The sequence below is a fragment of the Homalodisca vitripennis genome, chromosome X (assembly GCF_021130785.1).
Source record: "Homalodisca vitripennis isolate AUS2020 chromosome X, UT_GWSS_2.1, whole genome shotgun sequence".
Classification (NCBI taxonomy): Eukaryota; Metazoa; Arthropoda; class Insecta; order Hemiptera; family Cicadellidae; genus Homalodisca; species Homalodisca vitripennis.
The window spans coordinates 77,611,837-77,639,749 of record NC_060215.1 but is presented as its reverse complement, the minus strand read 5'-3'; the positions used below and the strand labels follow the sequence as shown (position 1 = coordinate 77,639,749).

General features: G+C 33.4%; 1 protein-coding gene across 2 annotated transcripts in view; it reads left to right on the top strand.

The window, feature by feature from the left end:
* LOC124369238 (ataxin-7-like protein 1) overlaps nucleotides 1–27,913 on the top strand; it is a 58,547-nt gene that overhangs the window by 7,568 nt on the left and 23,066 nt on the right. Inside the window, exons 3-5 of one of the 2 annotated variants that reach the window (XM_046827124.1) lie at nucleotides 5,880–5,948; nucleotides 10,440–10,523; nucleotides 26,248–26,352. In XM_046827124.1, coding sequence (XP_046683080.1) covers nucleotides 5,880–5,948; nucleotides 10,440–10,523; nucleotides 26,248–26,352 — 258 coding nt within the window. The remainder of the gene's footprint in view (nucleotides 1–5,879; nucleotides 5,949–10,439; nucleotides 10,524–26,247; nucleotides 26,353–27,913) is intronic. The other variant, XM_046827125.1, reaches the window with a different exon arrangement.

The window sequence follows — 27,913 nt, the reverse complement described above, 5'->3', positions numbered from 1 at the left end:
CAGTTCTAATTATTATTGTTATGAAGAAATTACAAGCTGGATTTTGAGGAGGACTCATTCTCGAAGGAGTTTTACTCCTGATATTATAATTTTTGTATTTCTACTTTCTCGGTTATTGATTTTGCTATTACACTATTTACTTCACAGTTGAAATAGGATTTTGACAAAATAGTTTATGTCTAAATTTGCCCTAAAGTTTATTAATGAATGGAACACTACTTTTATGGAACGTGGTACATTTGGAATCATTAAAATATGTCATAATATGTATTTTCACATAAACCATTGGTTTAGACCTCTTCTTCTTCTCTAAAAACTTAACTACTTAATGTCTAATTTGGCTCCAGAAATAAACAAAGGTCTGTCTGTCATTGTACTATGTTGTCAAATACAAAATTTCCCTCTATTTTAAGCTTCAATGTAAAGCTAAACATTTGTACCCCCTATTTTTCTCTCAACAAAAAGGGCAAAATCCCAAATTATAATTTTACTGTAATTTTTGTGAAACCAGTATGTACAGAACAGTTTTAGGTATTGCAGCTATGAATTTTCCTACTATTTCAAAATACAGGGTGGTGCAGAGGAAACGCATGTTTGTCAACATTGAATTACTGGGACACAATGGGTTGAAAATAATAAAAACAAGTATTAAATGATAGGTTTTTTAATGCAGTTTTTGAAATTACATACCATATTTAGGTTCAGAAAATAATGTCTTTGAGATGACGTCCTTCTTGCTGGATACAAATATTGATCCTCTTCTGAAAATTACGGACGGCTTTCTCCAACATTTCATTCGGCACGGCTTCAATTTCCTGACGAATGGAATTCTTAAGGTCATTGAGTGTGCGAGGCTTGTTCATGTACACTTTTGATTTCAAATATCCCCACAAAAAGAAGTCACATATCGACAGGTCGGGTGTGAGCGAGGGGGCCAGTGAACATCACCAAATCTCGAAATCACATGTCCTGGGAACATTTGTCGAACCACTTCCATGGATGCTCTCGCCGTGTGAGCTGTGGCACCATCCTGCTGAAACCAAATGTCTCTCATGTTCACTTGACGCCTTTCAAGTTCTGGATGAAGGAAGTTGTTTAACATTTCAACGTAGCGAGCTGATGTCACAGTAACTGCAATCCCTTCCTCTTCAAAAAAATAGGGTCCAACAATACCCAACTTTGAAATGCAGCACCACACTGTTACCTTTAAACTGTGCAGAGGTCTTTGGTGTAATTCTTGTGGGTTCTCCGATGCCCAATACCGACAGTTTTGAACATTGACGTAACCGTCAAGATGAAAATGTGCTTCATCACTCATGAAGACTGTAGCATCGGGATCTTCCGTAAACATTTCATCCATGCGACAAAACTCTCTGCCCTGTAAAAAATCCCTTTCATTAAGCTGCTGGACGATCATTAATTTGTACGGATGGAACTTGAGGTCATCATGTAAGATACGGTGAAGCGAACGACGTGACATACCCAGCGCTACAGCATGTCGTCTAGTCGATCGTCTAGGACTAGTAACAACTGCCGTTCTGACTCGTTCAACATTTTCCGGAGTACGAACTGAACAGGGAAGACCAGGTGGTTTCTTTTTCATCACAGAACCAGTACTTCTAAACGCTGCAACCCATCGGAGTACGGTATTTCGATCAGGCACTGCACCTCGATGTCCAACTCTAAAATATTGACGTAAAAGACGTTGCACTGTGACTACAGAATCATTGTTTCTAAAAAACTGCTCGACAACGAACACACGATGTTGCACGCTCCAATACTCCATAGCGACTGAAACTGCATTGTATGGGCCGTCTGCCAACATTCGTTCAAGGTCAATACCCACTCCCGTCGCCGCGTACTAGCGGTTCGAAAAACATGCGTTTCCTCTGCACCACCCTGTATGAGGTCTTGAACCTCTCTTTGCTGGCTGGTTATAACGTGACTGATTAGTCTCAGATCAGATCGCTTCCGGGAAGGAAGGGAAATCAGTTGCTTCACCTGGCTCAGTAATTGAGCCTCAACACTGTTTTGTATGTTATTACACACATTCACTGCTTTCACCACATTCCTTTATTAGTGAAGTCCTGAGTTTACAGAAAATTAGCCATTTTGCTTCAGAGATAATTTCTGTGATATACAAAGTTTATGAGTATATGAGTGATACTTAAAAAACATAGTGATTTAGGCTTTTCAAGATCACTGCATTTGAATAAAGATTCACCCTTGATCTGACAAGGCTTGCAGCAGTTAAAAATCTAGAAACACAGTCAATTTTAAAATCTCATGTAACATTTTTTTCAACTGTAGATTTTGAGATGCCAAGATCTTTCCTCAATTTTAATGGTTTTATTGATTATTTCACTAGTAATCATGTTCACTGTTTGCAAAATTTCTAGATGCTACAGGCTCACCAGGTTGTGGATCATTGTCTATTCAACTATGGCCAACTTTAAACAACTTAAACCATTTTTATCTAGTGTCGCCCATAAAATCGTCACCAAAAGCTTTGTGCATCATAGAAATTACAGTATCTCTGAAGCAGAATGACCAAATTTCTGACAAAACCTTATGCTAACTTTTTGCTCAAGATGTTAATTCAAAGTGAAATGCAGTGCAACCACACATAATAACATAAGAAACAGAGTACTATTGGCCACTGACTGGATGGGCCTCAGCTAATTCCTGGTGGCAGTCTTGGAAGGGTTCCCCTCCATCTCCACAACTGTCTGAGACAATCAGTGAATTAATAATCCACCAGCAGGGAGGTTTGATACTTCTCTAACAGATCTCATATATTGAAATAACGGGAAAACTCACAATCATATAGCTCTGGACTGCAATTGAACTGTCCACCAACAAATGGTGAGAACTACAATTCATTATTCATATCATTCAAAACTGGTTATGAACATGGTTTTTGTTAAACACCAAATACAAAAACAATTTAAATATAAAGCAGTGTGTTTGAGTTTTGTTCCCCTCTGAACAAGGAAGCAATCAAGATTTTTATTTGTTATTCAAGTTTAGGAAAATTCTCTGTATACATTTTTTAGAATGTAAATGTGAATTTATTTACTTCTATATTGTAATGAGGCGTTTGAAAAATTATTCATCTCCCTCTCAAATATAAAGCTATTTGATATTTGTTAGCCATTGTTTAAAGCAGTATGTCCGGGGGTTTTGGAATTACAAACAAAAAGTTAATTAAAAAATCAGATTTACATTCCAACTAATTTCACACCTCTCTAAATAATTAAAATTCTAAATTTGTTAAATTTAAGTTTTGTGTAATTCTTAGGATGTAAAATATACATTTTTCCACCCGAGGCAAATTGTTTCTTTGTAATTTATTTATTTAATAGATTCTCCCTCTCACTTTATTCTTGTATGGTGAGTAATTCTTTGTTTCTGTAAGGTGATGGAAAGAAAAGCTAGAAAGTTTTATTAGTTGCAAACCAAATGGTGCCAGAATATTTAAATTTCAGGAAATATCATTTAGAGCACTTGCAGTCAAAGTCTACAAAGTTTATACTGAGAGTTCTGAAAGTTTTTGTTAGGCTAAGCGCAGAACAGTTTCTTTTCCAGGTCTTCAGTCTTGCCAATGCATGCTTGTCCTTCTAGTAAGTGGGAGCTGATATCTGTGTTGAACCTAGGTAGTTTTAGTCTATGACAGGAAGTAGCATATGCTGAGACATGAAGGTAGCCAGAACCAGGTAGCCTAAAGCTCTCTTTTATACGTTGTGTCTGTTATGGATGAAGAGAGTAATAATCTTGAAGTGGTATCATTGAGGTTTCAGATCCCTTTGCTGACTGCTTCTCCTCCTAACTCACTCAACCCATTTGAATGTCCCTGTAGCTCTTGAAGAGTTTGGATATTTAAACTGTCCAAGAGAATTTTCACAACAAAGATTAATCTAAGTATTCATTATCAAAGACATGAAGTGAAATAAAGAGATTAATGGCCTCAAAGTCTAAACTAAGTATGGACTGTAGCAGAGTTATGTTTGATGGTAAAGGAAGAGGCATGGCCGTTTATGAAGGTGATTGGTTTCTAAATCAGTATCTTGTTTTTAAATACATTTTTTCTGGCTGTTCTAGTCATGCAATCAGGAATATCTGATGTAGGTTTGGTATAAAGTAGTCAATTGAGGCGTTAACATAAGTTTTGTGAATAGCTAGAAATACCTCTTCCAAATTGTCATATGGCTTTAGGACCACAAAATGCATGCAGTCATCATCTAGACACTGTACAGATATTATCTCCACCAATGAATGACACCTCAGTGGTCAGCCATGTACAAGAATCCTGTCTTCTATAGGTAGTTCAAGCTATCTACGGTAGGCATACAGATTATATTAGTCAATAAAGTAGTAATTTCTTAAATAATCGTTGCTTGAAGGATGAGACTGGATTTCCTACTGTTCAAACTGTGTTGTGTGTTATTCTCTAGATAATTCTATGGGAAAGACATTAAGGTGGTGGAAGAGGGCATATACAAGTCAACAAGTTATATAGTAAAGATATGAACAGAGCTACAAAACAAGTGTTTGTGTGCACAGAGAAAGGGAAATTCTATCTGTAAAGATAATTTTGAACATTTGGGTCCATTTGGTGGCTAATCATCACACCATGTTCCATAAAATTTGCTGTTACCTCGGAAGTGTGGTCTGGCCTTCTTCTTAGATCCTTGTGGCCTCAGAATAGATCCATATTTTACATCCATCATGGGAAAAAATTATGTATATTTTTCCAGGTGTTTACCTATAGAAAATGGCATTACCTGGTGTGGGAGAGTTTGTCAGAACCAAAGAAGAGGAGTGGGGATATTTAATTTTATTGTGACAAAGGTTGGACTGTAATTCATGAACAGTTTTTCGACACTGAACAGGGATGCCGTAATTTAGATATTAGTTGTCAGAGTTCTGTGTCTTTGACATCCAACTGATGAGTGACTTTCCTGTACTGAGTGATTTGCATTTTGTAAAGATAGATAAATATTGAAATAATCATCATTGAAGCTGGCTCTGCCTCAAAACGTAATATTGATGCAAATTATTTTGTCTTTTTGTCTATAAGATCATTTAATGTGGAATTTGATCTCTCACTGTGCTTATAGTTCTTAGTCAGTTTATATTTTCTTTATGCTCATGCAATCATCAATAGGGTTCTCTGAGGCAGCTACTTGTATTTGAATCTTTTTTAGGTGAGATAATAGAGTTTTGACATCTCTGCTGGGTCATATAGTGTCTACAGTCTCTCTCCTATTATTCCTTCCCTCTTCTAGTATAATTCTTTATCCCATTTATTTTCTATTGCTAGTAATAAGGAAATAGGCAAGCTGTGAGCCTAGATGACATAAATTCCAGATCCGTAATGGAGACCACATTTATCGACTACATCAAGATAAAGCTGTCAAAAAAAAGAAAATTTCCCAACCTGTTGATTTTACAAAAAGTGAATCACAAAAATGTATATAATACATTGTTTCTGATTGTGTGTATCTTTATTTATAAGAATTCAAATTGAGTTTGTGTTGATTTAAAAAGTATAATGAATATTTTATGATATTTTTCAATGAATCCTAAGAAATGAGGATCTACCAAACATTTTTGCACTGAAATATATTTTTATTTGTTGAAAATTATTTGTTGCTATGTCGGTTGGCTTGAAATTTTATGAAGTTCTTGAAAGGATTTAAGATGAGTAATGAAGATGAGTCACTAAGTAAGATGCATGTTAAAAGTACTGAGATACTGAGTGAAGTTCCTGTTGTCTCCTCTTAACTTTTGTTATCATGCTAAGAAATTATTGTAGTAGTAATTGTAGCTTTTGCTTCAAATATATTTTGTTGTCTGAAATGTTTATTTCTGTACAGAAGATAAGCCTCCAGAAACAAAGCAGTCGGAGAGGAATAAGGCTGGTGTTATGAAATTACCCAAAGAAGGTGAGTGTAGTACTTAGCTTAGGTACAATCGTAGAAAATATTTATTTACTGTGTTTATCATAAGACATGAAATGATTTTCAGTATGGCATAAATAGTCTAAAAATACCATAATATTGTAAACCATAACAGATTAAATCTATAAACTTAGCACAGTGTTATATGACTATTTTAACTACTTGTTTATGCAATAACCATTACATGTCTACATTGGGGGTACGACCTATGGAGAGTGTTATTTATCTTAAATGTAAGCATGGGTTAAGTCATAAATGTTTGTTTAACTTTATTAAAAATATTGTTAGTGATAAATCAGATATTGTGATTTATATTGTTTATAAATTCAATTAAATTCAACAGCTTATTCATTTAGAATATATACAAGAATAGTGTCAGGATTTTAATTCATGTCCTTACTAGATAAAAAAATAGCAAGAATACAAACAGAAAATACGAGATATATGACATGAAATAGACAAAGTTTAAAATACAATTATTACAGTTAAAAGGTTACAATTAAAACAGTTAGAATTAAAATTAAAACCGTTACAAATAAACAGCTTTTGGCACAAAACTATTAGTTATAGAGTACCCTACCTCCTGAATCATCACAGGAATTCATTAAAGGAATATATAGCCTTGTTGTTGAAAATGTTTAATTTTATTTTAAATTTATTGAATGCAGCCTCTGACTTAATTTCAATAGGAAGGTTGTTATACAATTTTGATTAAATATACTTTGGTTTCTTTTTAAAAAATTGTAAGTTATGGGGGTTTATTGCTACATTATTACGATTTCTTGTGTAATGGTTGTGATTATCTCCTACCAATTCCAGTTCATGAAGTTTGCTTTTAATTAACAAAATAGTTTCAAAAATATACATCCTATAAACCATCATAATATTTTCTTCTTTAAAGCATTCCTTAACACATTCGGTGCGGCGCGTCGGGTATACCCGTCACGCATGTCTACCACCGCAGCCTGGCGGCGGGTTTACCCGACGCCTGTCCCCTCCACAGTTACTGACTGGCTCAGTCTGAGCTCGGCTCTTGAATGAGGAGGTTGTTTTCACTGTCAGGCCCTCAGATATTACTCCTTTGTTCTTTGTGTGCGCCAGTCTAGGCTTCCATTCTGATATCGGTGTATTACCTATACTTTAATGTTTACATTGTATTGTGCTGTGTTTAGTGATAAGTTTGTTTATTATTTTGAGTTCTTTGTTCATGAATATGGCGGAAACTTCTGGTAACAATTCAGAAGACAGTGAAAATGAACTTTCAAGCAGCGAAGACAGCGCGGTAGAATACGACACCGACTCAGGTGAAGAAGGTACGTTTGATCCAACATGGTCAACACTACTACATCTGGTCTTCGTAATATCCCTTTTACAGGGGAAAACAAACTTCTTTGGCCAAAACCAACACAAAATAGGCCAGTTGATTGGCTTTGGGTTTTGTTTGACATCATACTAATTGAAAATATAGTACAATTTACCAACTTCTATGCCAGGGAACTATTTTTTGGCCCCAACTTGGAACCTCAGTCACTCATAAATGATTGGAAAGACCTGGCAGTAAATGAATTTAAAACTTTTATTGGAATATTGTTGCACAAGGGTACTGTCAGACTGAACAGAATTAAAGATTACTGGAAGACTAATTATCTTTTTGATTTCAAGGTCTTCAGGAACTCAATGAGTCGAGACAGATTTCTTTTGATTTTGAGGTGTTTGCATTTCAATAATAATACTCTGGAAACCACTGACAAGCTGTCTAAAGTAAACCTGCTTATTGACTCATTTAATAATAAAATGTCGCAGGTTTACTCTCCTGGCAAAGATCTCTCTCTAGATGAAGGAATGATATTGTGGAGGGGCAGGCTTAGCTTCAGGCAGTACATAAAAAACAAAAAGCATAAGTATGGGATAAAAATTTATGCTTTGACTGAACCTGATGGCCTTGTTACTAATTTTACAGTTTACAGTGGGAGTGAGGGAATCCTGTCAGGGAAAGGTCATACCTCAAAAGTAGTAAAATATTTGATGACTGGAAAATTGAACAAGGGGCATTCATTATATATGCATAATTATTATAACAGTCCTACACTTGCTTGGGAACTTCTGCAAAAAGATACTTATTGCACTGGAACTCTCAGAAAAGACAGAAAAAAAGCACCACCAGACTTGAAAACTATTACACTCAAGAAGGGAGAAAAAGCAGAACGTTATGCGGAGGGGGTTATGGTAGGCAAGTGGAAAGATAAAAGAGTTGTCAATTATATATCAACAGAGTTTGAAAACGACATGGGTGAGGCAAGTAACAGGAGTGGACAAATGAAACAAAAACCCATTCCGATAATACACTACAATGCCAAAATGAAGGGTGTTGATCGCAATGACCAACTTTTATCTTATTACCCGTGTGATACATCCTATAAACCATCATAATATTTTCTTCTTTAAAGCATTCCTTAAGTCCCTGCGCTGGTATAAAAAGGTTTTTGTCCACGTATTGCAGATGTTTGTCACCAATACCTATCGCCTTTATTGCTTTGCAAATCCTGAAGTGAAAATTCCCTTATACGACTTTAGGTTGAGTATCATTGAGCAACTTCTTCCACCAAAAGACGACATACCTAATGTACCAGCAAAAAGACAGCGACTGACTGAATATGTCATTTCGAAAATTTCTCAAACTCCTGGTGGAAAATCCAGAGGAAGAAGGTGCAGAGTGTGCAGCAGAGAAGGGAAAAGAAAAGAAAGCATGTATTTCTGTTTGCAGTGTCCTGAAGAGCCAGCATTGTGTGTAGTGCGGTGCTTTGACAAGTACCACAAAGAATAAAATTTTGACCTTTTTATGGGGGTAGGTGGGGATGTAAATAGCTCTAAACAACACATGTGTGGTGTAAATAAACATTAACAATAAATATCCTACAGTGCTAACTTAAAAATGTTTGTTCTTCGTCTTATTTTTTGTGTTTGGCTTATAAACTAAGTTCAGTGGCTTGATGACGGGTATACCCGACGTTTTTGTAATTGACTAATTTTGTTCCCAGAACCTGAAAAAAACTTTTAAAAGTGTTAAAGAAATTAAATTCAATAAGAAAATTTGTGTACTTCATTTTGTTTAACTTAGAACTATTAAAATTATGTGTGTCTCATCTGTGGGCCTGGTGACGGGTTAACCCGACGCCGAATGTGACGTCATTATCAGCAACATAGAATCTTCTCAGCTGACTTCTATCAACATTTCTGAGGTCCATGTATGTTAATATAAGAATTTTATGTAAAAAAAATTTTAGGCCCGTACCACTGTTTTACGATTTGGCATGCAGCACTCAACGTGTTAATGAATGTTTTATTATGAAGATTAAATAGTATTCTAATGGCCCTTTTCTGCATTTTTAGAATAGAATTTAGATTATTTACATTAGTAGCACCATAAAGTGAGATTCCAAAAGATATTATTGAGTAAATGTACAAAAAGTAAATAACCTTTAAGGCTTCTTTTTCGCACAGGTTTCTCAGTCTAATTAATGCATATTAACCTGTTGAAATTTTGGAAAGTAATTTTTCTACATGATTGTTCAAATTAAGAGTTTTGTCTATATCTAAACCCAAAAATGTTATACTACTCTTATTTTCAATTATTTTATAATAAATTATGATTATATGGTGAAATTTGTTTTTAGTTTCCCGAGTTTGAAAATGAATTAAATTAGTTTTGTCTGAATTTAGAATTAGGTTATTAGAATTAAAAAATTAATTTAATAAATTTATGTCTGAATTTGCATTGGTTTCTAATTTTTTTTATAGTTGAGGCTGTGATTTTCAAATTAGTGTCAACAGCATTCAGACATAATTTACTACCCTCACTGAGTTGAGGGGAATCTTTTAGGTAGCAAATGAACAATACAGGACTCAAGATAGATCGCTGAGGTACTCCATATTTTACTTCTTCCATTGAGGATTGGTAAGAAATGTTGTAATTGTTTTTAATTTGTAGAACTTCCACGAAATGTTTTCTATTGCAAAGGTATGACCTTATCCAGTTAAATAGCATACTTGTATTCTGGTGTGAAGAACAGTTAGGGCTGGTTTGGCAGTCATTGTATTATGTTTTTAGATGTATTTTAATTATAAACATGTTAACAATTTAGATTTTTTTTCTTGTGACTTTTATAGCAAGTGTTTATATATTGAGCATCTTACATATCGACATTCATGGTTTTTTTTCTGAATTTATTTTTAATTTGGTACTAATGCATCGGTAATTGTTTACTAGTGAAGTGCAAAAATTATGGTTGGACAATTACAGCAAATGAAATATATGTATCAATTATCTACTTACATGTAATATGTACACTTTTATTTTGCAGTGTTTAACATGTTATTATAAAGTGAATCATTCCATATCCACTAGTTAAATAGGTACTTTATTTCATTCCAAAAGCAACAATTACATTGTTTAAAACAATTTAATTTTTTTTTCAGATGATGATTGCTGTAGTTTATTTTTAACCACATTTTGTGGTCCAGTTAACTCTTCTTCCTTTGGCTTGCTCAATTATATGAAAGGTGATCTTCCAAACCTGAAAACATTTATGACTAAGTTCTATTGTTAAGATTGTTTGTTTGATGAGAATTTGTTGAGTTATAAAATATAGTTATGAATAATCTTTGTTTCAATCTTATTATGTAGAGATTACTTGATTTATCTTCACACACACACATACACACACAATTTATAGACCACCCGCTCACTATTTATAGAAGAACGAATGAGCTAGAACCGCCAAATAAATAGCAAACCCACAAAATAAGATATATGATAAAATCAGTTTAACTGTTATAATTTACAGGGTATTCCTGAAATAGAGGGTAATGGGTTTGATTATGGAAAACTTCAAATGTAAACATAGTAGAGATTTTTTTTAACATTTATTCTGCTTAAGAAAATATATTTTAAACATTTGTAATAGTATTAGTGATAAAAACATGAAAATTATATTTTCCTCACCCCAATCATCTTTGATTATGAGGTATTTTTATTATGATAAAAATCAAGTTTTGTTGTACTTTAACATAGTTTACACCATTATTTATTAACATTTTTCCTTTTTTTTTAAAATAATTTTGCATCTTACACAACATGTTACATAGGAATAGAGGAAAATCAAATGTTTGTAAATCAGTTTAATACCAAAAAATGTATAGCAAAGTAAAATTTCAAGTTTTTTGTAAAATAAATAATATACAGGTGCATGACTTCCATATGGTAGGATCCTGAAGAGAGGCCAAAACCAGAAAAAATCTTTGTAATTTTTTTTAAGCTTTAAAATGATGTAATACAACTTTACCTTTACTCTCGTAGCTTCTAATGGTTTATACAGAATCTATCCTGAAAAACAAGGTGTGCTTAAGTGGCCAAAATGTAGATTAATCATTTAGGTATTGTCTAGAAATGTTGTAACTCCATATTTAAAAGTCAATTATTTTCCATAGTTAGTTATAAAATACCATAAACATACAAGACCTACTCACACTGGGAAATTTGGTGTTGTTTAAAATACATATCTAATCTTAACAGATAGTTGAGATTCCAGTCTGTCTTAACTACACATTCAAAAGAGGAGTATAAATAATGTTGTTCATGTTTTATTTTGTCTTCCAGTATGCCTTATCTGTTTTAGTCCATTTCCTATTAACAATTGTTAGTATAGTGGAAACTGTCATTGAATTCTCAACTCAAAAGTTTGCAGAGATGCACTTTGTGTTTGGCACTTTGAGATGGAAATACACTGGCTGCTCAAAGAGAATACCATTTATGGTACCAGTTCGAGGCTACATCAGCATTTGTTGAAGAGAGGAAGTGTTTATATACAGGGTTAATAAAAAGACTGGAGACCCCCGACTAATATTGTAACGGCTCACACGAGAAAAAACTAAACTCGCCACACATTTATGTTATATTATGAGGTACTTTTTGGGCATAATTACTACTTCATTCAAGTGACCTGTCATTTTCAAGCCCCTGATAAAAGAAAACAAACAACGCAAACTAGAGGTCTCTATCTTAACCCAGTAAAAAATGACTGCCAATTGAAAATTGTATAAGCCAGAATAAACTACGTACAACATAGGAATAACTAACTTTTGGGGCAGCTAAAAACTGTCACTTTTAAGCATAACTCAGTTGATCTCTCATTTGTTAGGTATTAAAAGGTAAAACAATCTCAAAACGAAGTATGGGTTTAAATATCAAACCTAGCAAATAACAAAAGTTTAAAGAAATATTGGGAATTCCTAACTGCAGGAGGACTACATTCCACTAGTTATGAACTTTGTCCCGAATTATCTGTTGTTTACACTAGTCTTATCATTGTTTCATGTTTTCAATACCATCAGTGTCTTGCCGTACTGACTTGAGTCACATTATTCCTTAATTTTATCATGGAGCTAAGCGAACAGGAACGTATTACTTTGTTAATGATGCGTGGATATGGTGATAGAATTCGATCATATGAACAAGTGAGACATTTATTTAATGAAACATTTCCTGATAGAAACCCTATATCAAAATCTGCTGTTGAAAAAACAAACGTTTTGAAGAAACAGGCTCAGTGAAGAATCGGCCTAAGTCTGGAAGACAGAGATCAGCAAGAACTGAAGACCATTGTCTGGAGGTGTTGATGTCTGTTGTTGAAAACCCGCATGTACACGAGCTGAACGAAGATGACTTCGATCAAAGGGTACAATATTGTGATGAGCAAAATAGATAACCAGACATTAAACTTAAATAATATTGTATTCAGTGACGAAGCAACCTTCATGCTAAACGGGGAAGTAAATAGACACAATTCTCGTCTCTGGAGTGATGTTAATCCTTACTGGGTGCAAGAACATTACACTCAACATCCCGAAAAAATTAACATTTGGGTAGGTATGATGAGAGGACAAATTATTGGACCATTCTTCATTGAAGGGAACCTTACTGGTGATGTGTACTTAGGTATGCTCCAACAACAAATAATTTCAGCAATCCAGGCATCCAGAGATGATTTTGAACAAGTTTGGTTCCAACAAGACGGAGCACCTCCACATTATAGCCGGCAAGTCCGTCACTACTTGGATAATGTTTTCCCAAATCGATGGACAGGTAGAAGTTTTTATTGAGTGGCCCGCCAGATCACCAGACCTGTCACCACTCGACTACTTCATGTGAGGTTATGTCAAAGACAGAGTTTACAAAACAAAGCCACGAGATATTGATGATCTGAGAAATCGAGTTGTACAGGAAATACATGGGATTCCTCAACAAACATTGCAGCGAGTTGTATCACATGTTTACACCACACTAGCGCATTGTCAAGCTGCTGAGGGGAAGCAATTTGAACACTTCTTGTGAAACGTTAAGCTGGTAAGTAATGACAGAGTATCTGCTTAAAAAATACATAACGATGTTAGAAAATTCTTATTAAATATCTCTTCTTTTCCTTTATAGGGAACAATAAAAAATACGGGTTTCATTAGAATTCTCCACTTTTCCTAGTTTGTACCTTTTATGAATACCTAACAAATGAGAGAACAACTGAGTGGTGCTTAAAAGTGACAGTTTTTAGCTGCCCCAAAAGTTAGTTATTCCTATGTTGTAAGTAGTTTATTCTGGCTTATACAATTTTCAATTGGCAGTCATTTTTTACTGGGTTAAGATAGAGACCTCTAGTTTGCGTTGTTTGTTTTCTTTTATCAGGGGCTTGAAAATGACAGGTCACTTGAATGAAGCAGTAATTATGCCCAAAATGTACCTCATAATATAACATAAATGTGTGGCGAGTTTAGTTTTTCTCGTGTGAGCCGTTACAATATTAGTCGGGGGTCTCCAGACTTTTTATTAACCCTGTATAATCAAACAAGGTAGGTACTGCTCTTCAAGATGTAGGCTTGAATGAGCCAGTTATAAATATATTTCATAAAAATCCTGAAATAAGCAGTCGACAACTTACATCTGAAGTTGGTGTTTCCCAGAATGTTATGTAATTTACACGAAAATCACTTTCATCCTTCATTCATTCTTAGTCCTAAAACTTAAACATGTCAGCCAAGTACAAGAGTTTTTTGTGCCCCATTGGATAAAATGTTCAGTATGGGTTGGGTTGTTATGTATTGGGTTGGTTCAGTATGTTCCAACCCATTCATAAAGCTTAACAAAGTTCTATAACTTACCGATGAGCTCTCTGTGAGATATCACCTGTTCTTTGACCAGTGTTCCAAAGACCTGTGATCTCTCATCTACCAGCTCAACACAGTCATAAACTATATGCTCAGCCATCTCCTCGTGCCGCTCGCACATCCTATATACAGGATCTCCGTCGAGGATATCTATCCTGTATTTCAGTTTCATACAAAGTTTTCTCCTGTATATGTGCCTATGTATGTATGTGCCGTGTATATCCTGTGGATATTTTAAAAATGAACTTAGCTACATATATGAAATTTTGTATGAAACTAATGAAGCATATAAGGTAACAAGTGGTCTAATGTAAATATGTTTATTGTTCACATTATCTATTGCTACATAGTAGAGAGGGACATAGATTCATGCACCTTATGAATACATATGTGATGAATACATACTAACAGTTGTTTGGTCACTTTTCTCATAAGTCAAGGATCAGTGGTTGAAATCCTGACATTGACTAACTATTTTTGCTGCATACAAACTTTATTTTATTTTTCTTCTTATGTTATTAGGATGCTACAAATAAATTTTAATTGGGAATTATAAATAAGGATTTTTACTAAATATTTATATGTTAAAAAGTGAACTGTTTTTATTATCTGAATAATATTTTAAGTATCTTTCTTATCCTTTCTTAATGTGGTGAAAAGCAAATACCCTTGTGGGAAATGTTAAAAAAAACTACTGGTAATTTTAAAGCAGTGCAGTGTAAAACTTGTTTGTTTTGGTTCCATCTTCAATGTACAACCCTCACTGCTAAAGAATTTAATAAACTTGACAAATCACACGCACAGTGGTCTTACAATACATGTATAAAAAAAATTGATGAAAAGGACATGTGTAGCGCAATAAATTACTTAGATTACAATGATGATAAATCTGTTATTGACAACTAATCAAGAGATTTTAAGGGAACAACTTGAAAATGTCAACTGTATCTTGAGTACATTAGATAAAGATCTATCTGAAACTCGTGAAAATTTACAGAGTCAAAAAATAAACCTAGAAACAGTAGTACTAATAAAAAAAGAAGAAATCGTTAAGTGTAGAGAAGAACTTGAGAAATACAAAAGCAGTAATAGGGAAACTGACTCATCTTTTATAACTGTCTCACATAAGAGATCCCACCACCACCAGATTAGCTTACCTTTTTTCTCCACACCAATCAATAGCAACATATCAAGAGCTAAGCTTTCAACATTATAAACAACCCAAGAAAAGCTATATTCATCTGTAGTTCTTAAAAATCTAAACAACTGGCTACCCATATATCAACACCTTGTATATCAACACCTTAATATAAAATACAGAACAATTTTGTTTGTAACAATCCTTATCTATTCTTAATACTGGTTGACAACAAAGAGGAAGACAAAAAGCAAAGAATGCCAAAATGAAGAGCAATAGGAAAACAAAATGTTAATATGCGCAGATAGCCACGGTAGAGACTTGGCCTGATATCCAAGGTAGAAATTGAGGAACTCAAACAAAAACTCTTAAGAAATTTACACCCATTGGTTTTGTGAATGTAGGTGGCAGAACTGATCGTGTATTAAATGATAAAAATGTTAAAGAAGAACTAACACAAAATCTGTTCTGATGTTCTGATCATTATTTGTAGCATAAATTACGTGTCAAAGAATGAGACAAACAAGGCTCTTTCAGGTATTAAAGCAAGTTAGGGACAAAAGAGTAGTACTAGTAGACATCCCAAACAGGTATGATTTAGTAGAATGTCATGTATTAAAGTTGAGATAAGAAAAACAAATACTGCTCTAAAAATCATGAGTAGGGACTACTCAAACGTGACCTTTGTGGAATCGAGTAGTGCAGAACGACATTTGAAAACTGCTCATGGAATGTATTTCAAACCGAATGACAAATGGTGGCTGGCGGAGAGGATTTGTAAAGCACTGGATGTTGGTGACTGTCAACCTGCAAGTGTGGGAAACACATCTGTGGAAAACAATCACCTGACAACGACAGTGGCAAATCACCATCAGTCATCACAGATTCAGATTCAGATTCCTTTATTTGTCATTACACATTACAGAATGCAGGACAAGTGTCAGCAACAACAACAATAAATTAATAAGTTACAACAATTAATAACAATCAATTATTAAGAAAGTTTATGTCATAATACTCATGAACACTGTACAGAAATTCATCCAATAAGATAAGCTTAATACAATTATTAAATTTATTTATAGGCAGCACCTTAAGATGTTGTAGTAAACTATTGTACATTTTAATCCCTTGGTAGACAAAACTATTTTGAGTGAGATTATAACAACACCTCTTTGTCACCAAATGTTGCCTGTATCTTGTGTTGTGTTCATGTACTGAGGTGTAATCCTCAAGAGTAGACAAATTGTTTCTTATATACATTAAAACAGACAATACATAAATAGATGGCAGGGAAAGAATTCTTGATTTTTATGAAGAGAGGTTTACAATGTGTTCTAGCTGATACCCCACACATTAATCTCATGGACCTTTTTTACAACACAAAAAGTCTCTGAGCTCCATTATAATTGCCCCATAGGGAAGTGCCATAGGACAATAGGCTGTGAATGTATGCATAATAAACACATAATGAGGTATCCGTGCCTACACTATCTTTCAGTATCCTAAGTACAAATATACCCTTGCTAACACGAGTAGATAAGATGTTTATGTGATTTTCCCATTTTAAATTAGATTGAATATTAATTCCAAGAAATGTTAAACTACTGGTAACATCAAAGTGACTTAAACTAACAGGTAAGTCAACAACTTTCTCCATGTTAATACAAAGCTTGTTAGCAGCACACCAATCATTTATTACTCTGGTTTGCTGGCTTAAGACTGATCTCATGACTTCAAGGCTCTTTTTTTTAAACATACACACCCAAATCATCAGCAAACAGGTAACTACTAGCACCAACAGAACTTAAATTAAAAGGCAGGTCATTTATGTACAAAATAAACAGTGTCAGACCCAGAATTGAGCCCTGTGGTACGCCATTAATCAATCAATCAATCAATCAATCTCTTTATTTGTTATATCGTAGAGAAATACAAAGGCGTCAATACTGTTTTCCAAAAAGTACAGAATAACAAGAAGTTTGTTAACAATTGCTTGTCAGAGGTTAAAATATACTTAAGTCAATGAAAAATATTTCACAAAATACAATTGTTCAATTGTCATTAAAGACGGAGAAAATGAACCATTTAGAAACACTGATTGATATCTATTTGTTAAGTAGGATCTAAAAAACTTCACAGTAACATCAGTAAAACCATAAAAAACTAACTTATCAACTAAAATGCTATGTACAACAGTATAAAAAGCTTTAGACATGTCAAATGATCTAAAGATTGAGCAGTCTTTATTTTCAACTCCATTTAGACAATCATTTATTAATGTTTGAACTGCATCAATGGTACTACGTTTCGCTCTGAAGCCAAACTGTTTAACAGATAACAGTTTCTTTCTACATATTTTACAAGTTGAGTATGCACTAAGGATTCCAGTATTTTAGACATTGCTGGCACAATAGAGATAGGCCTGTAATTTTTTGGTTCATCTTTGGCACCTTTTTTATGAATAGGAATAACCTTGTTTTGTTTTAAAATATCAGCAAAAACATCCTGACTTATAGACTCATTAAACAAATAAGCTAAGACTTCACTAATACATTAAGAATAGGAGCATTTATTCCGTATATATCAAGACATGAACTGTTGCTTAGGCTGCAAATCGCTGTGTACACACTTTCCACAGTGAATTCCTCCAAAGAGAAACTAAAAACATTGTTTTGATTTGAACTAACAGCTCTCAAATACAGATGATAATCACTATTGCTAGGTGGGATATTATTACTAGTATTATCAACAGATTCGATAAAAAACTCATTAAAATTTACAGAAGTTAACCCATTTGGTTTTAGTACAGGCTTTCTATTTACATTAAGCGTTTGATTCACTACATTCCATGCAGCTTTTGTCTTATTTTTAGAGTTATCAATAAAACTACTATTATAATTAAATTTAGCTTTTCTTATTTCATACTTAAACATTTTTTTCATCTGGTTGTACTTTCCCCTTATAGTCTCGCAGCCAGTGGAACAGCTAGTCATTAAAAAATACAGCCTATCCAACTCTTGTTTTAGTTCAATAAGGCCCACATGGTACCATTTACAGCATACACTTTTCTTTTTATTCAAAATATATTTAAGTGGAATAGAAGTATTTAATGCCGATAAAAATAGATCAAAAAATATTTTTAATTTACTATTTACATCACCTTTGGAGCAGTAAACACTAATCCAATTTATTTGGTTTATAAGATTTACAAAATGGACTAATTTAAAACTATTTACAGGTCTAATAATATTACTATGTTCAGACATATCCTCATGAGACTCCAAATGAGCAGTAAACAAAATTGCATTGTAGTCTGATACCCCAGTGTTAATAACTGTAGTAGTGAAGCAATCTGGATGAATTGACGTAAGAAGATTGTCTATACAAGAGCCCCCTGAACTGGTTCCACTCGGTCGAGTGATATCACGTACCGTGATGTGTAAGCCAAAATCACTTATAAGGTCACACAACTGAACAGTGTATTCATCAGAGTTAAGAAAATTAATATTGAAATCTGCAGCCACAATAATGTTAAGTTTAACACCATGCACACTTGTGAAAACAGAATGGAGTTTATCAAAGAAAGAATTTATATTACCTGAAGGTGATCGATATAATGTCACAATAACCGTATTCAAGCCAGGCAATATCATGGCGAATACTTCACAGTCAATTTCTTCCGCAAAAATTATGGACTTATCATACACTTCAAAGTTTAGATTCTCTCTAATTAAAATTAAGGATCCACCATGAATTTTAACAGTTCTACAAAAATATGATGCAACAACATAACCTGGCAATGCAAGGTTGCTGATTTCATGTTCTTTCAGCCAGTGTTCATTAACACAAATTACATCAGACTTATGTGTTTTAGCCATTAGATTTATAAAATCAATTTTGTTTGTAATACACTGTACATTCCAATACAAGACATTTAGAGGCTGTTCAGATTCAAAGCCCAGTTCACAAACACTCCGAGATAGGCTAGGCCTAATTACTTTGACAATATTTAGCTTCGGAGATTTTACACTTAAATTACTAGAATTTGTAGTGACTGCACCTACATCACTGTTCACAGTTATGTCACTGAATTGGCTTTCCAAGTTTGTGTGTTTAAAGACTTCTTAAAGTGGAATCTAGTAATATAAACACCTGTAGGCCAAAACTTTGATTTGTACACAGTTCCCCACTTATCTGCCGAAATGCTAACCTTAAAAGAGGAGTATTCCTCAGGGTATTTTGAGTTCAATTTCTCAACCAAAACATCATTACATTCGCGATGCGCTAAGAAATTCTTTACTTCATCCTTAGTTGTAGTTGGTATAAGTCGTGAAATTTTCATTCAAAAATATTCTAGTTTACTCACCGTTGTAAGGTTATGTTCAACATCAACACTAACACTGCCACTGCCCGTTAGGCCACTACGATTTGATGTAGACCCTTTCTTCTCCCTGTCGATGTACGCTTTGATTTATAAGATTGAAAATCTTCGACATTCCTACTGGGTACACGAAAGTCTGAACATCTTCTAGTTTCTTCTCCCCTGCCATTTACAGCTCTTTCCACCGTCTGCAGTGTGCACTGCTGGCCTGGAAGACTGTCTTTACTGCCCTTTGTAGCAAGGTCAATCACTGAACTTAAGTTTGGCCCACCTGCGATAGGCAAACACTTTGAAGGTTTATCCTCAGTAATAGTTGATTTTATTAAAACTTTTACTTTGCTAGTGTATGTGGTGCAACTAACACTATTTCCATCAATCAAGTCGCTCAGGGCTTCTGCCTGATTGTCCAAAGCAGACCTTAACCTAACATTCTCACTTTCAACACAAGGCTTTTTGATTTGAACTTAACTGGTGAATTTCGTCAATAAGAGTTTTCATGGGAGGATAACAGCCCGAACATACCTCTTCACTGTCATCTTTAAGTTTACGGGAACGTTCCATACATTTGGCTGCCGGCAGCCTACAGTTCAAGCATAACCAAGACCCATTATTTCCAATATCTAAATATTCTTGATATTCTTCGTCACTGATCGATACACATCGCATATGGAACCAAGACTTACACGTTCCATTGCAGCAAACCGCTTTACTATTTTTGTAAACTTTACTTTTACACGCAGCACAATTGGGATTAGAGTTCCTTTTCGCCATCTTGGATAATATGATCTTGGATATACAGACAACTGCAGGCTTCTGAAAGTGTTTCATCTCAACATTCAGTCTTTGAGAAGTAAACTTTTCCCTTTAAAACTAACATTAGATAAGTTAAATTGTGATGTTATAGCCTTAAATGAAAATTGGTTTTACCAAGATGAAAATTTATTATATGTTCCTCCTGGTTACAAAATAGCTGACATTTATTCTAAATGTCGTTCCCTAACTAAATGGGATTCTTGTATATTTGTAAAGGATGGTATTGAATTAAAAAGTTTTAGTGTAAATAGTTTTTCTACTGAGAAAGTATTTGAAATTACTGCAGCTATGGTTAATAATAGTACTGTTATTACTAGCATCTATCGTACTCCTGACTCTGATGTATGTTTTTTCCTTTATCAACTTGAAAACTTTATTAAATTTGTGAAAAATAAACATATGGGTAAACTAATAATCTGTGGCGATTTTAATATTGATATCAATAAAAAATAATGAGTAAGCTGAAAATTTTCTTAATTTATTGAGGTATCATGATTTATTTTGTCTCAATTCACATCCGACTCAAAAGAGTGAATGTCTGGATAATGTAATCACTAATGGAGGAGAGAACAGAGATTGTAATTGTATATCAGCCAAACTTATCAGACCATGCTGGCATGTTGTCAAAATTTATTGACAATAATGGTGTCAAGAATAAAAATTGTTTACTTTAGTACAGTTAGAAACCTAAGGTTAGATAATATTAATAATTTTAAGGATGAATTATTTTTAACTGATTGGAATTATTTAATAGAATTCTCAACTATAGATGATGCATTTGTTTTATTTATAGAATATTTAACAGACACTTTTAATTTGCATTGTCCTACTAAACTTGTAAAAAGACATCAACCAAATCTGGGGGAAAAATAAACTGGTGTACTCCAGAACTAAAGCAAATGAAAGATGTTAATGGTTATTTATGATAAGTTTAGGAAATGTGTGAACATTGAAAATAAAACTAAGTACTAAAAAGATTACATCCATGCTAAGAAAAGATAGATATAAAATAAAACACAGATACAGTCAACCTCAATATAACGAACCTCAAGGGACTGGACAGAAAATTCGTTATATAGAGTATTTTGTTATAATGAGGTTCGTTATATTGAAGTTAGGTTAGGTACAATTTCACTACATCGAGGTTTACAGACCATCGGGGCTCGGTCATGAAATCGTATGCTGTACTGTAGTTAAATAGTGTGTAAAATGAAATAAAAATGCATTTAATTTGGAACAATGAAACTTTATTTTTATTTTTTTGTTTCAATTAAGAATACAGTATGTAAAAAGAAAAACTGTAATACAGTAGCTATGTACTTTGAAAACACATTAAAAGAAAATTGAAAATCAAACATGACCTGAACAAAACTTAAAAATATTACGCTACAGATAGTAAAAATACAGTACTCGTACTGTACAGTATTACTAAACTGAAAATTACGTATTGTTAAAGTTTAAATGCCTAATCTATTTGTTTTTCAATGGCATCATTATTGATGCTGTTTTCGCCCTGTTCGTTAGAGAAAAAGTCAGTAATAGTAGTCTGCTTATGTGATGTGACATTGATAATATCCAATGAGCAATCCAACTAAGTTATAGATTTTACCACACTTTCAATCAAACTACCCTTTTTAAGAAAAAAAACACTTTAGAACATCAATGGCTTCACGAGCTTCTTTTAAATTAGGGTCGGGTATTACACAATCTGGTTCATCGTCATTGTCATCTTCAGCAGCCACATTTTCGTCTGGAACAGAGGTCACAGAAGAAATGATGTCAGCGTCCGTCAACTCCCCTCACACAGCCACGTCGTCACCAAAAGTAACAAAGTCTTCGAACTCTGCATCCTTCTCTAGCTCTAATGCTTCTTTGACTGTTTCCCAACCGTCCGCAGTGTCGATTTCTTGTGTAGGAGGCTGGTCTGAATTGTCCTCCCGAGTTGTGACAGGGAATCCACTCTTCTTGAAACTATTACAAATTGTAGTTTCTGTAACTTTACGCCATGCTTTTGTGATCATCCACATGGCGTCCAAGACATTGATATTTGTAGGCAAACTGCTTTCCATGTCTCTAAGGAACTGTTGTACGACCTCTTTTATATAATTTACTTTAAAACTTCGGATAATGCCCTAGTCAAGCGGTTGCAGTTTGGAGGAAGATACTCGACCTTAATGTTACTTAGCATATCTTTGTTAACACTTTGAAGCCATGCCCTGAAAGCATCACAATTCATCCAAGCCTTTATATTTGCCATGTAGTCTGTAGGAAGTTCATTCACGTTTTTAAAACAACGTGGTTTTTTTCGCTTTTCCAATTGCTAAAGGCTTTAATTTATGAGTCCCTGTGCAGTTTGCTTCCAGCGTAACTGTTGAACGATGTTTACTATTTTTTCCACCATGGCATTTATCACCCTTAAATGACAATGTTTTGTCAGGTAAACATTTGAAAAACAATCCAGTTTCATCTGCGTTATAGATGTTTTCTGGTGCATATACCTTGGTTAGCTCAGGAAGATTATCTTTCCACTCAGTACAAACACCTTCATCGACTTTCTCACTTTCACCGCACAATTTTCAACAAATAAGTTCATTTTGTTTTTTAAAGTTTAGCAACCATCCATTTCTAGCTCGGAAGTTCTCTGTCCCAGTTCAAAAGCAAACTTTCTTGAAGTATAGGTCCACTTATTGCAATAGTTTTATCTTGGCACTGCTTCAACCATTTAGCCACACACTCCTCTACGTCCTTCAGCTCACACGACCTTGTCTTTCTGATTTTGGAACACAGTACACTTCCGTCATCGAACTTCTCTTTCTTTTTAAAAATTGTAGCTAAAGTGCTGGGCGGAATGCCAAATCCTTTCGCGATGTCCAATTTTGTTTTTCGTCGGATTGTCTTCAACGCATTTGATAATTTTTCGTTTACACTCTACGCCGTTTCTTTTTGTTATTGGCGTCCATCGTCACTAAACTACTGTAACTTAATTCAGAAGGACCACACAATCCAAACTTTCCACGAAAACTGAATAAACTCGTCTAGCAGTTCAGACCGGAGTGGCTGTGACTAAGCGTCATGTCAAGACACGATTGTTTGTTGTCCTTTGTTACTCGACAAGTTTAATATCGTCCAAAACTCCACAGTAAATTAAAAATTTAAACATAAATCCATGGGGATCGCACAATGTATACAACTTGATTCCATACTTGTGACGTTTATTTTTAAAAAAATGTGCCTGGAAGAAAATTGTAAAACAGGACTTTTAAGTTCTGATTTCAGTTTTAAGTTTAGATAAACTGTGTATATCTAAACTTAGTTCATCCAAGAGTGAAGATTTTTATGGTTTTTCTAATTTTTTAGTTTTAAAAATTATTTTGTTTATTATAGATCCTCTAATATATTTATGCAATAAGATGTTAGAACAAGGTTTTTTTCAAATGCTCTCAAGCTGGTAAAAATAATTCCTATATATAAGAAAGGAAACAAGTTAGATCCATGTAGCTACTGCCCCATATCTTTGGTACATATCATTGGTAAAATCTTTGAGTATTGTATTAAGGAGCAACTGTATGATTTTTTCTCATGTAATTATCTTTTGTGTGATGAACAGTTTAGTTTCATGGCTGCTTGTAGCACTATAATGGCAGTTGAATCTGTTGTTGATGACATAATCTTAAGTTTTGAAAACAAGGCTGTACAGTCTGCCACTTCAATTGATTTATCCAAGGCTTTCGATTGTATTTCACATAGTTTGATCTTGGATAAACTTACTCATTTTGGTATTGCAGGATTTGAACTTTTACATCATATCTTAGGAAACAGATGGTTGTTCAAAATTATGTCTAACTTTGATGAAATTAAAAATGGAGTGTCTCAAGGCTCTGACTCAGCCTGTTTCTTTTTACTATAACAGTAAATTACTTTTCCTGTAATGTTCAATGTAAGTCTGTCCTTTACGCTGATGACACCACACTCTTACATAATAACGTTATTGATAATCTTTTATTACAGCAAGATGCAACATTAAAATTGGCTGTTAAATGGTTTCAAGTTAAATCTTTAGTAGTAAATGAAAATTAAACTGAATAAATTAGTTTTACAACGATTAATATGTTTGAACATTTAGTGAGTTAAATTGGGAAATAACCTTCAAACAAAGAATTGCCTTGTATATGTATTTATTGTCTAATGAAAGTTAAAGAGAATTGAAATAAATATCAAATGAGAAAAATACACACAATTATAATACAAGAAACTTATATAAGCTTGACTCCAATTAAGCTTGACCAATTAGACTAGAAAAAACCAAGAAAAGCCACATTTTTATGTAAATAAAACTTTTTAATAAATTCCTTGATGGAGCTTGGTTAGTAATTATTAAAAGGTTTAAGTCTGTAATGTAATAGCTGGTTAAAGGAGAAAACATTTTATTGTGTCAATGAATACCTTGCCAATGATACTAGTGATTTAAAATTTTAGACATGTTTTATTCTTTCTTGTGTTATGGTGTTTTTGTTGTTAATTATTTATTAATTTATTATTCTTGTTAAATTTTAAACTTAATTAATATTTAACACTTTAGAGTGGTTTTATGAAATAACTGTAATTATTACTGATAATTATTTTGATGAAGTCAATTGCATATGTGTACTTTGTTTAAAGACGAATACAGATCTTGAATCTTAACCTTGAAGAAGCTGTTTTTTTTTTTGTTTCTGGGTAGTCAAATCTGTTTGCCTATCTGTGGAAGTTTGTCGTGACGAACATGTTCCAAACATCCTACTATAAAAATACCTACTGTTAAAAAAATGTAATAATCTATCTCCTCCTAAAAATATAGGTTTGGCATCAAGTTAAATCCTGCAGTGCATTTGCATATACTATCAATTCCTCCCCATTTTCCACTCAAGATAAATATTTGTCTAAAAACTATGTTCAGCTGTAAGGAAGTTTGAATGTGGTAATTTTAGAGCAGTGAGTTATTTCAAATATATATTTTCAAAGAAATAAATATTAATCTATGAAGGGGTCATACATTGGAAGGGGTGTGAAGGGGATTTGGTGAGAATGGCAAAATAAGTTCTTGCACAAGGTTAAGCTTCTATCCCTGTTAATTGGCATACAACTAAATAGAAATATTGAAGATCTCAATTATATGTTTCACTGATTTATATTTGTAGTGAATCCTTTAAATGCAATTTTTTTTAAATACTACTGAAACAACAGACAATTTTTTTTCTTTTCTATTCAGTTATTTTATTTATACAGGGAGGACAAAAGAGACTTGTGTTTTACACCATCTTACTCTCAAATAATTAAATTTTAACCAACAAATTACAGTATGATATGGATATAACGTTACGGAATAATCCAAAATGAGTGCCGTTGTGGAATAGTTTACTTCTCGCTTTATCCTGTTTAGTGATTCTTGCCCACAGAAACTAAATTCAATAAAAATTTTTAATTTTACTTCTTATTGTGTGCTGTTGTTTACATTGATAAACATTGATTTGTTTCCAGTGTTTTTACTTTTGTTGTATGTAAATTATTTTTATTTCAGTAGTGATTTACAGAATAATATTTCAATTTATGTATTTGTACTAAGATTGCACTTGTTAGATTCTTAACAAAGTTTTACTTTTAAGATACGTATAATGAAATATAAAAAAATAATTTAATTTCAATACATGCATGATTTAACTGTATTTTTATCTTAATTTATTATGATTTTGTTGTAGATATGAAGATCTTTGGCTTGTGTCCAGAGAGAGATCTGTTCACAGTGGTGGTCTGTGAAACATGCAATATGGTTGTTAAACCACAAGCTCTCCTGGACCATTTTGGTAAATAGCTTTAATTATTTTTTAAAGTTTTAAGATGTGAAGAATACACTTGGTTTGATAATACATTTTAATCTTTTACTAACATCTATATTTAATCTTGAGTTGCTTAGGATTATAATTTTTAATCAGGGTTACTTTGGCAATAATCTTATCTTATTGTTTTATTTTTTCTTGGGATAGCTTTATATTAATGTTGTCTTAGGGTTTGTTTTTTTAATGTAAAGGTGATTAACACGTTCACTGGTGCACAAATACATACATAAATTCAAGAATGTTCATAAATATGCTTTAAAAGTTAAAAGAAATATGTTATTATATATTAAATACGTGTCTTTAGCTGATTTATATAAATAATATTAATGACTGCCATAGGCGTTGGTAGCACACAGCACAATATGTTTGCGGGGTATGTGGATGAGGCTGATCAGCGATTTTTAGATAGGTTGACAAAGAGTTGAAAAATAAACTTGTGTTGCTGAAATAATTTGTTTATTAATAGAACCAAACTATGAAATCTCGTGTGACCCCAAATGAGAACTTGTAAATGAAATAATACTCATTAGTTAAAAAATGTTAAATGGAGAGTGGTAATTTGCATTTGTAAAGTTAAAAATATGTGTAGTTTGTAAATATTTATAGCACTTACTGGTACAGTTAAATCATAGTTTCACGCAACAATGAGTTTTATTTGTGATATGCATTGAACCAGTCACCAAGACAACACTGGAATGTCTGGACATCCTGAACACTGATAAATAGTGTCCTTTCTGTTTCCTCTGTGAGAGCACCCAACAAACCGTCATCTAGGTATTCCATTCTTCCCCCAACTCCAGATTGTCTCTTAGTTGGCAGATGTTCATGTGTGATTTCTTGCACATGTCCAATCTCATTGTTTTGTGTAGGAGTTATGTAGGAGTCTCATGATATTTTCTCTAAATTGTAACATTGCAGTTTTGTTACCAATGTTGTAGAATTTTTTTTATAGAAGATATGAATTTAGCAATCTTATTTGAATGATATGGATGAGTAGTTTTTAATACCGTCATACACATCTACTTTCACATGTGTAATAGTTCATGAGTTGATCTTTTCGACCAGTCCCACTTATTTACTCATTATACTCAATTATCGGCAGGGGTTTCTTCTTTTCTTCACAGCCACATTCATTGTATTTTTATAAAGAGAGGACAGATATAAAACTGATCTAACATCTTTCCACTTACCAATGACAATACCACTATAATATTTGGCTACTGTTTCAACTTTTTCCAATAATTGTTTCTTGACCTCGCTCTTAAAAATTGTGCTCTTTGATTAACTTCATCATCACGATTGACTTTCAGATTTTTTATTACTTCTTGTAGCTCTTTAATCTCTTTGTCATAGCAAGTGATAGTTAGTTCTTTTTCTCTATTTTGCTCTTCAAAGGTCTTGATGAGTTCTAATCAAAACTGTTTTTCTTTAGCAAGATGATGTTCCACTTGGCTTAATGTTTCTGTTAAAACTATATTTCTGTTAATCAGAACTTTTTTTCACTTTCAAATTCTTCAATTTTAATTTT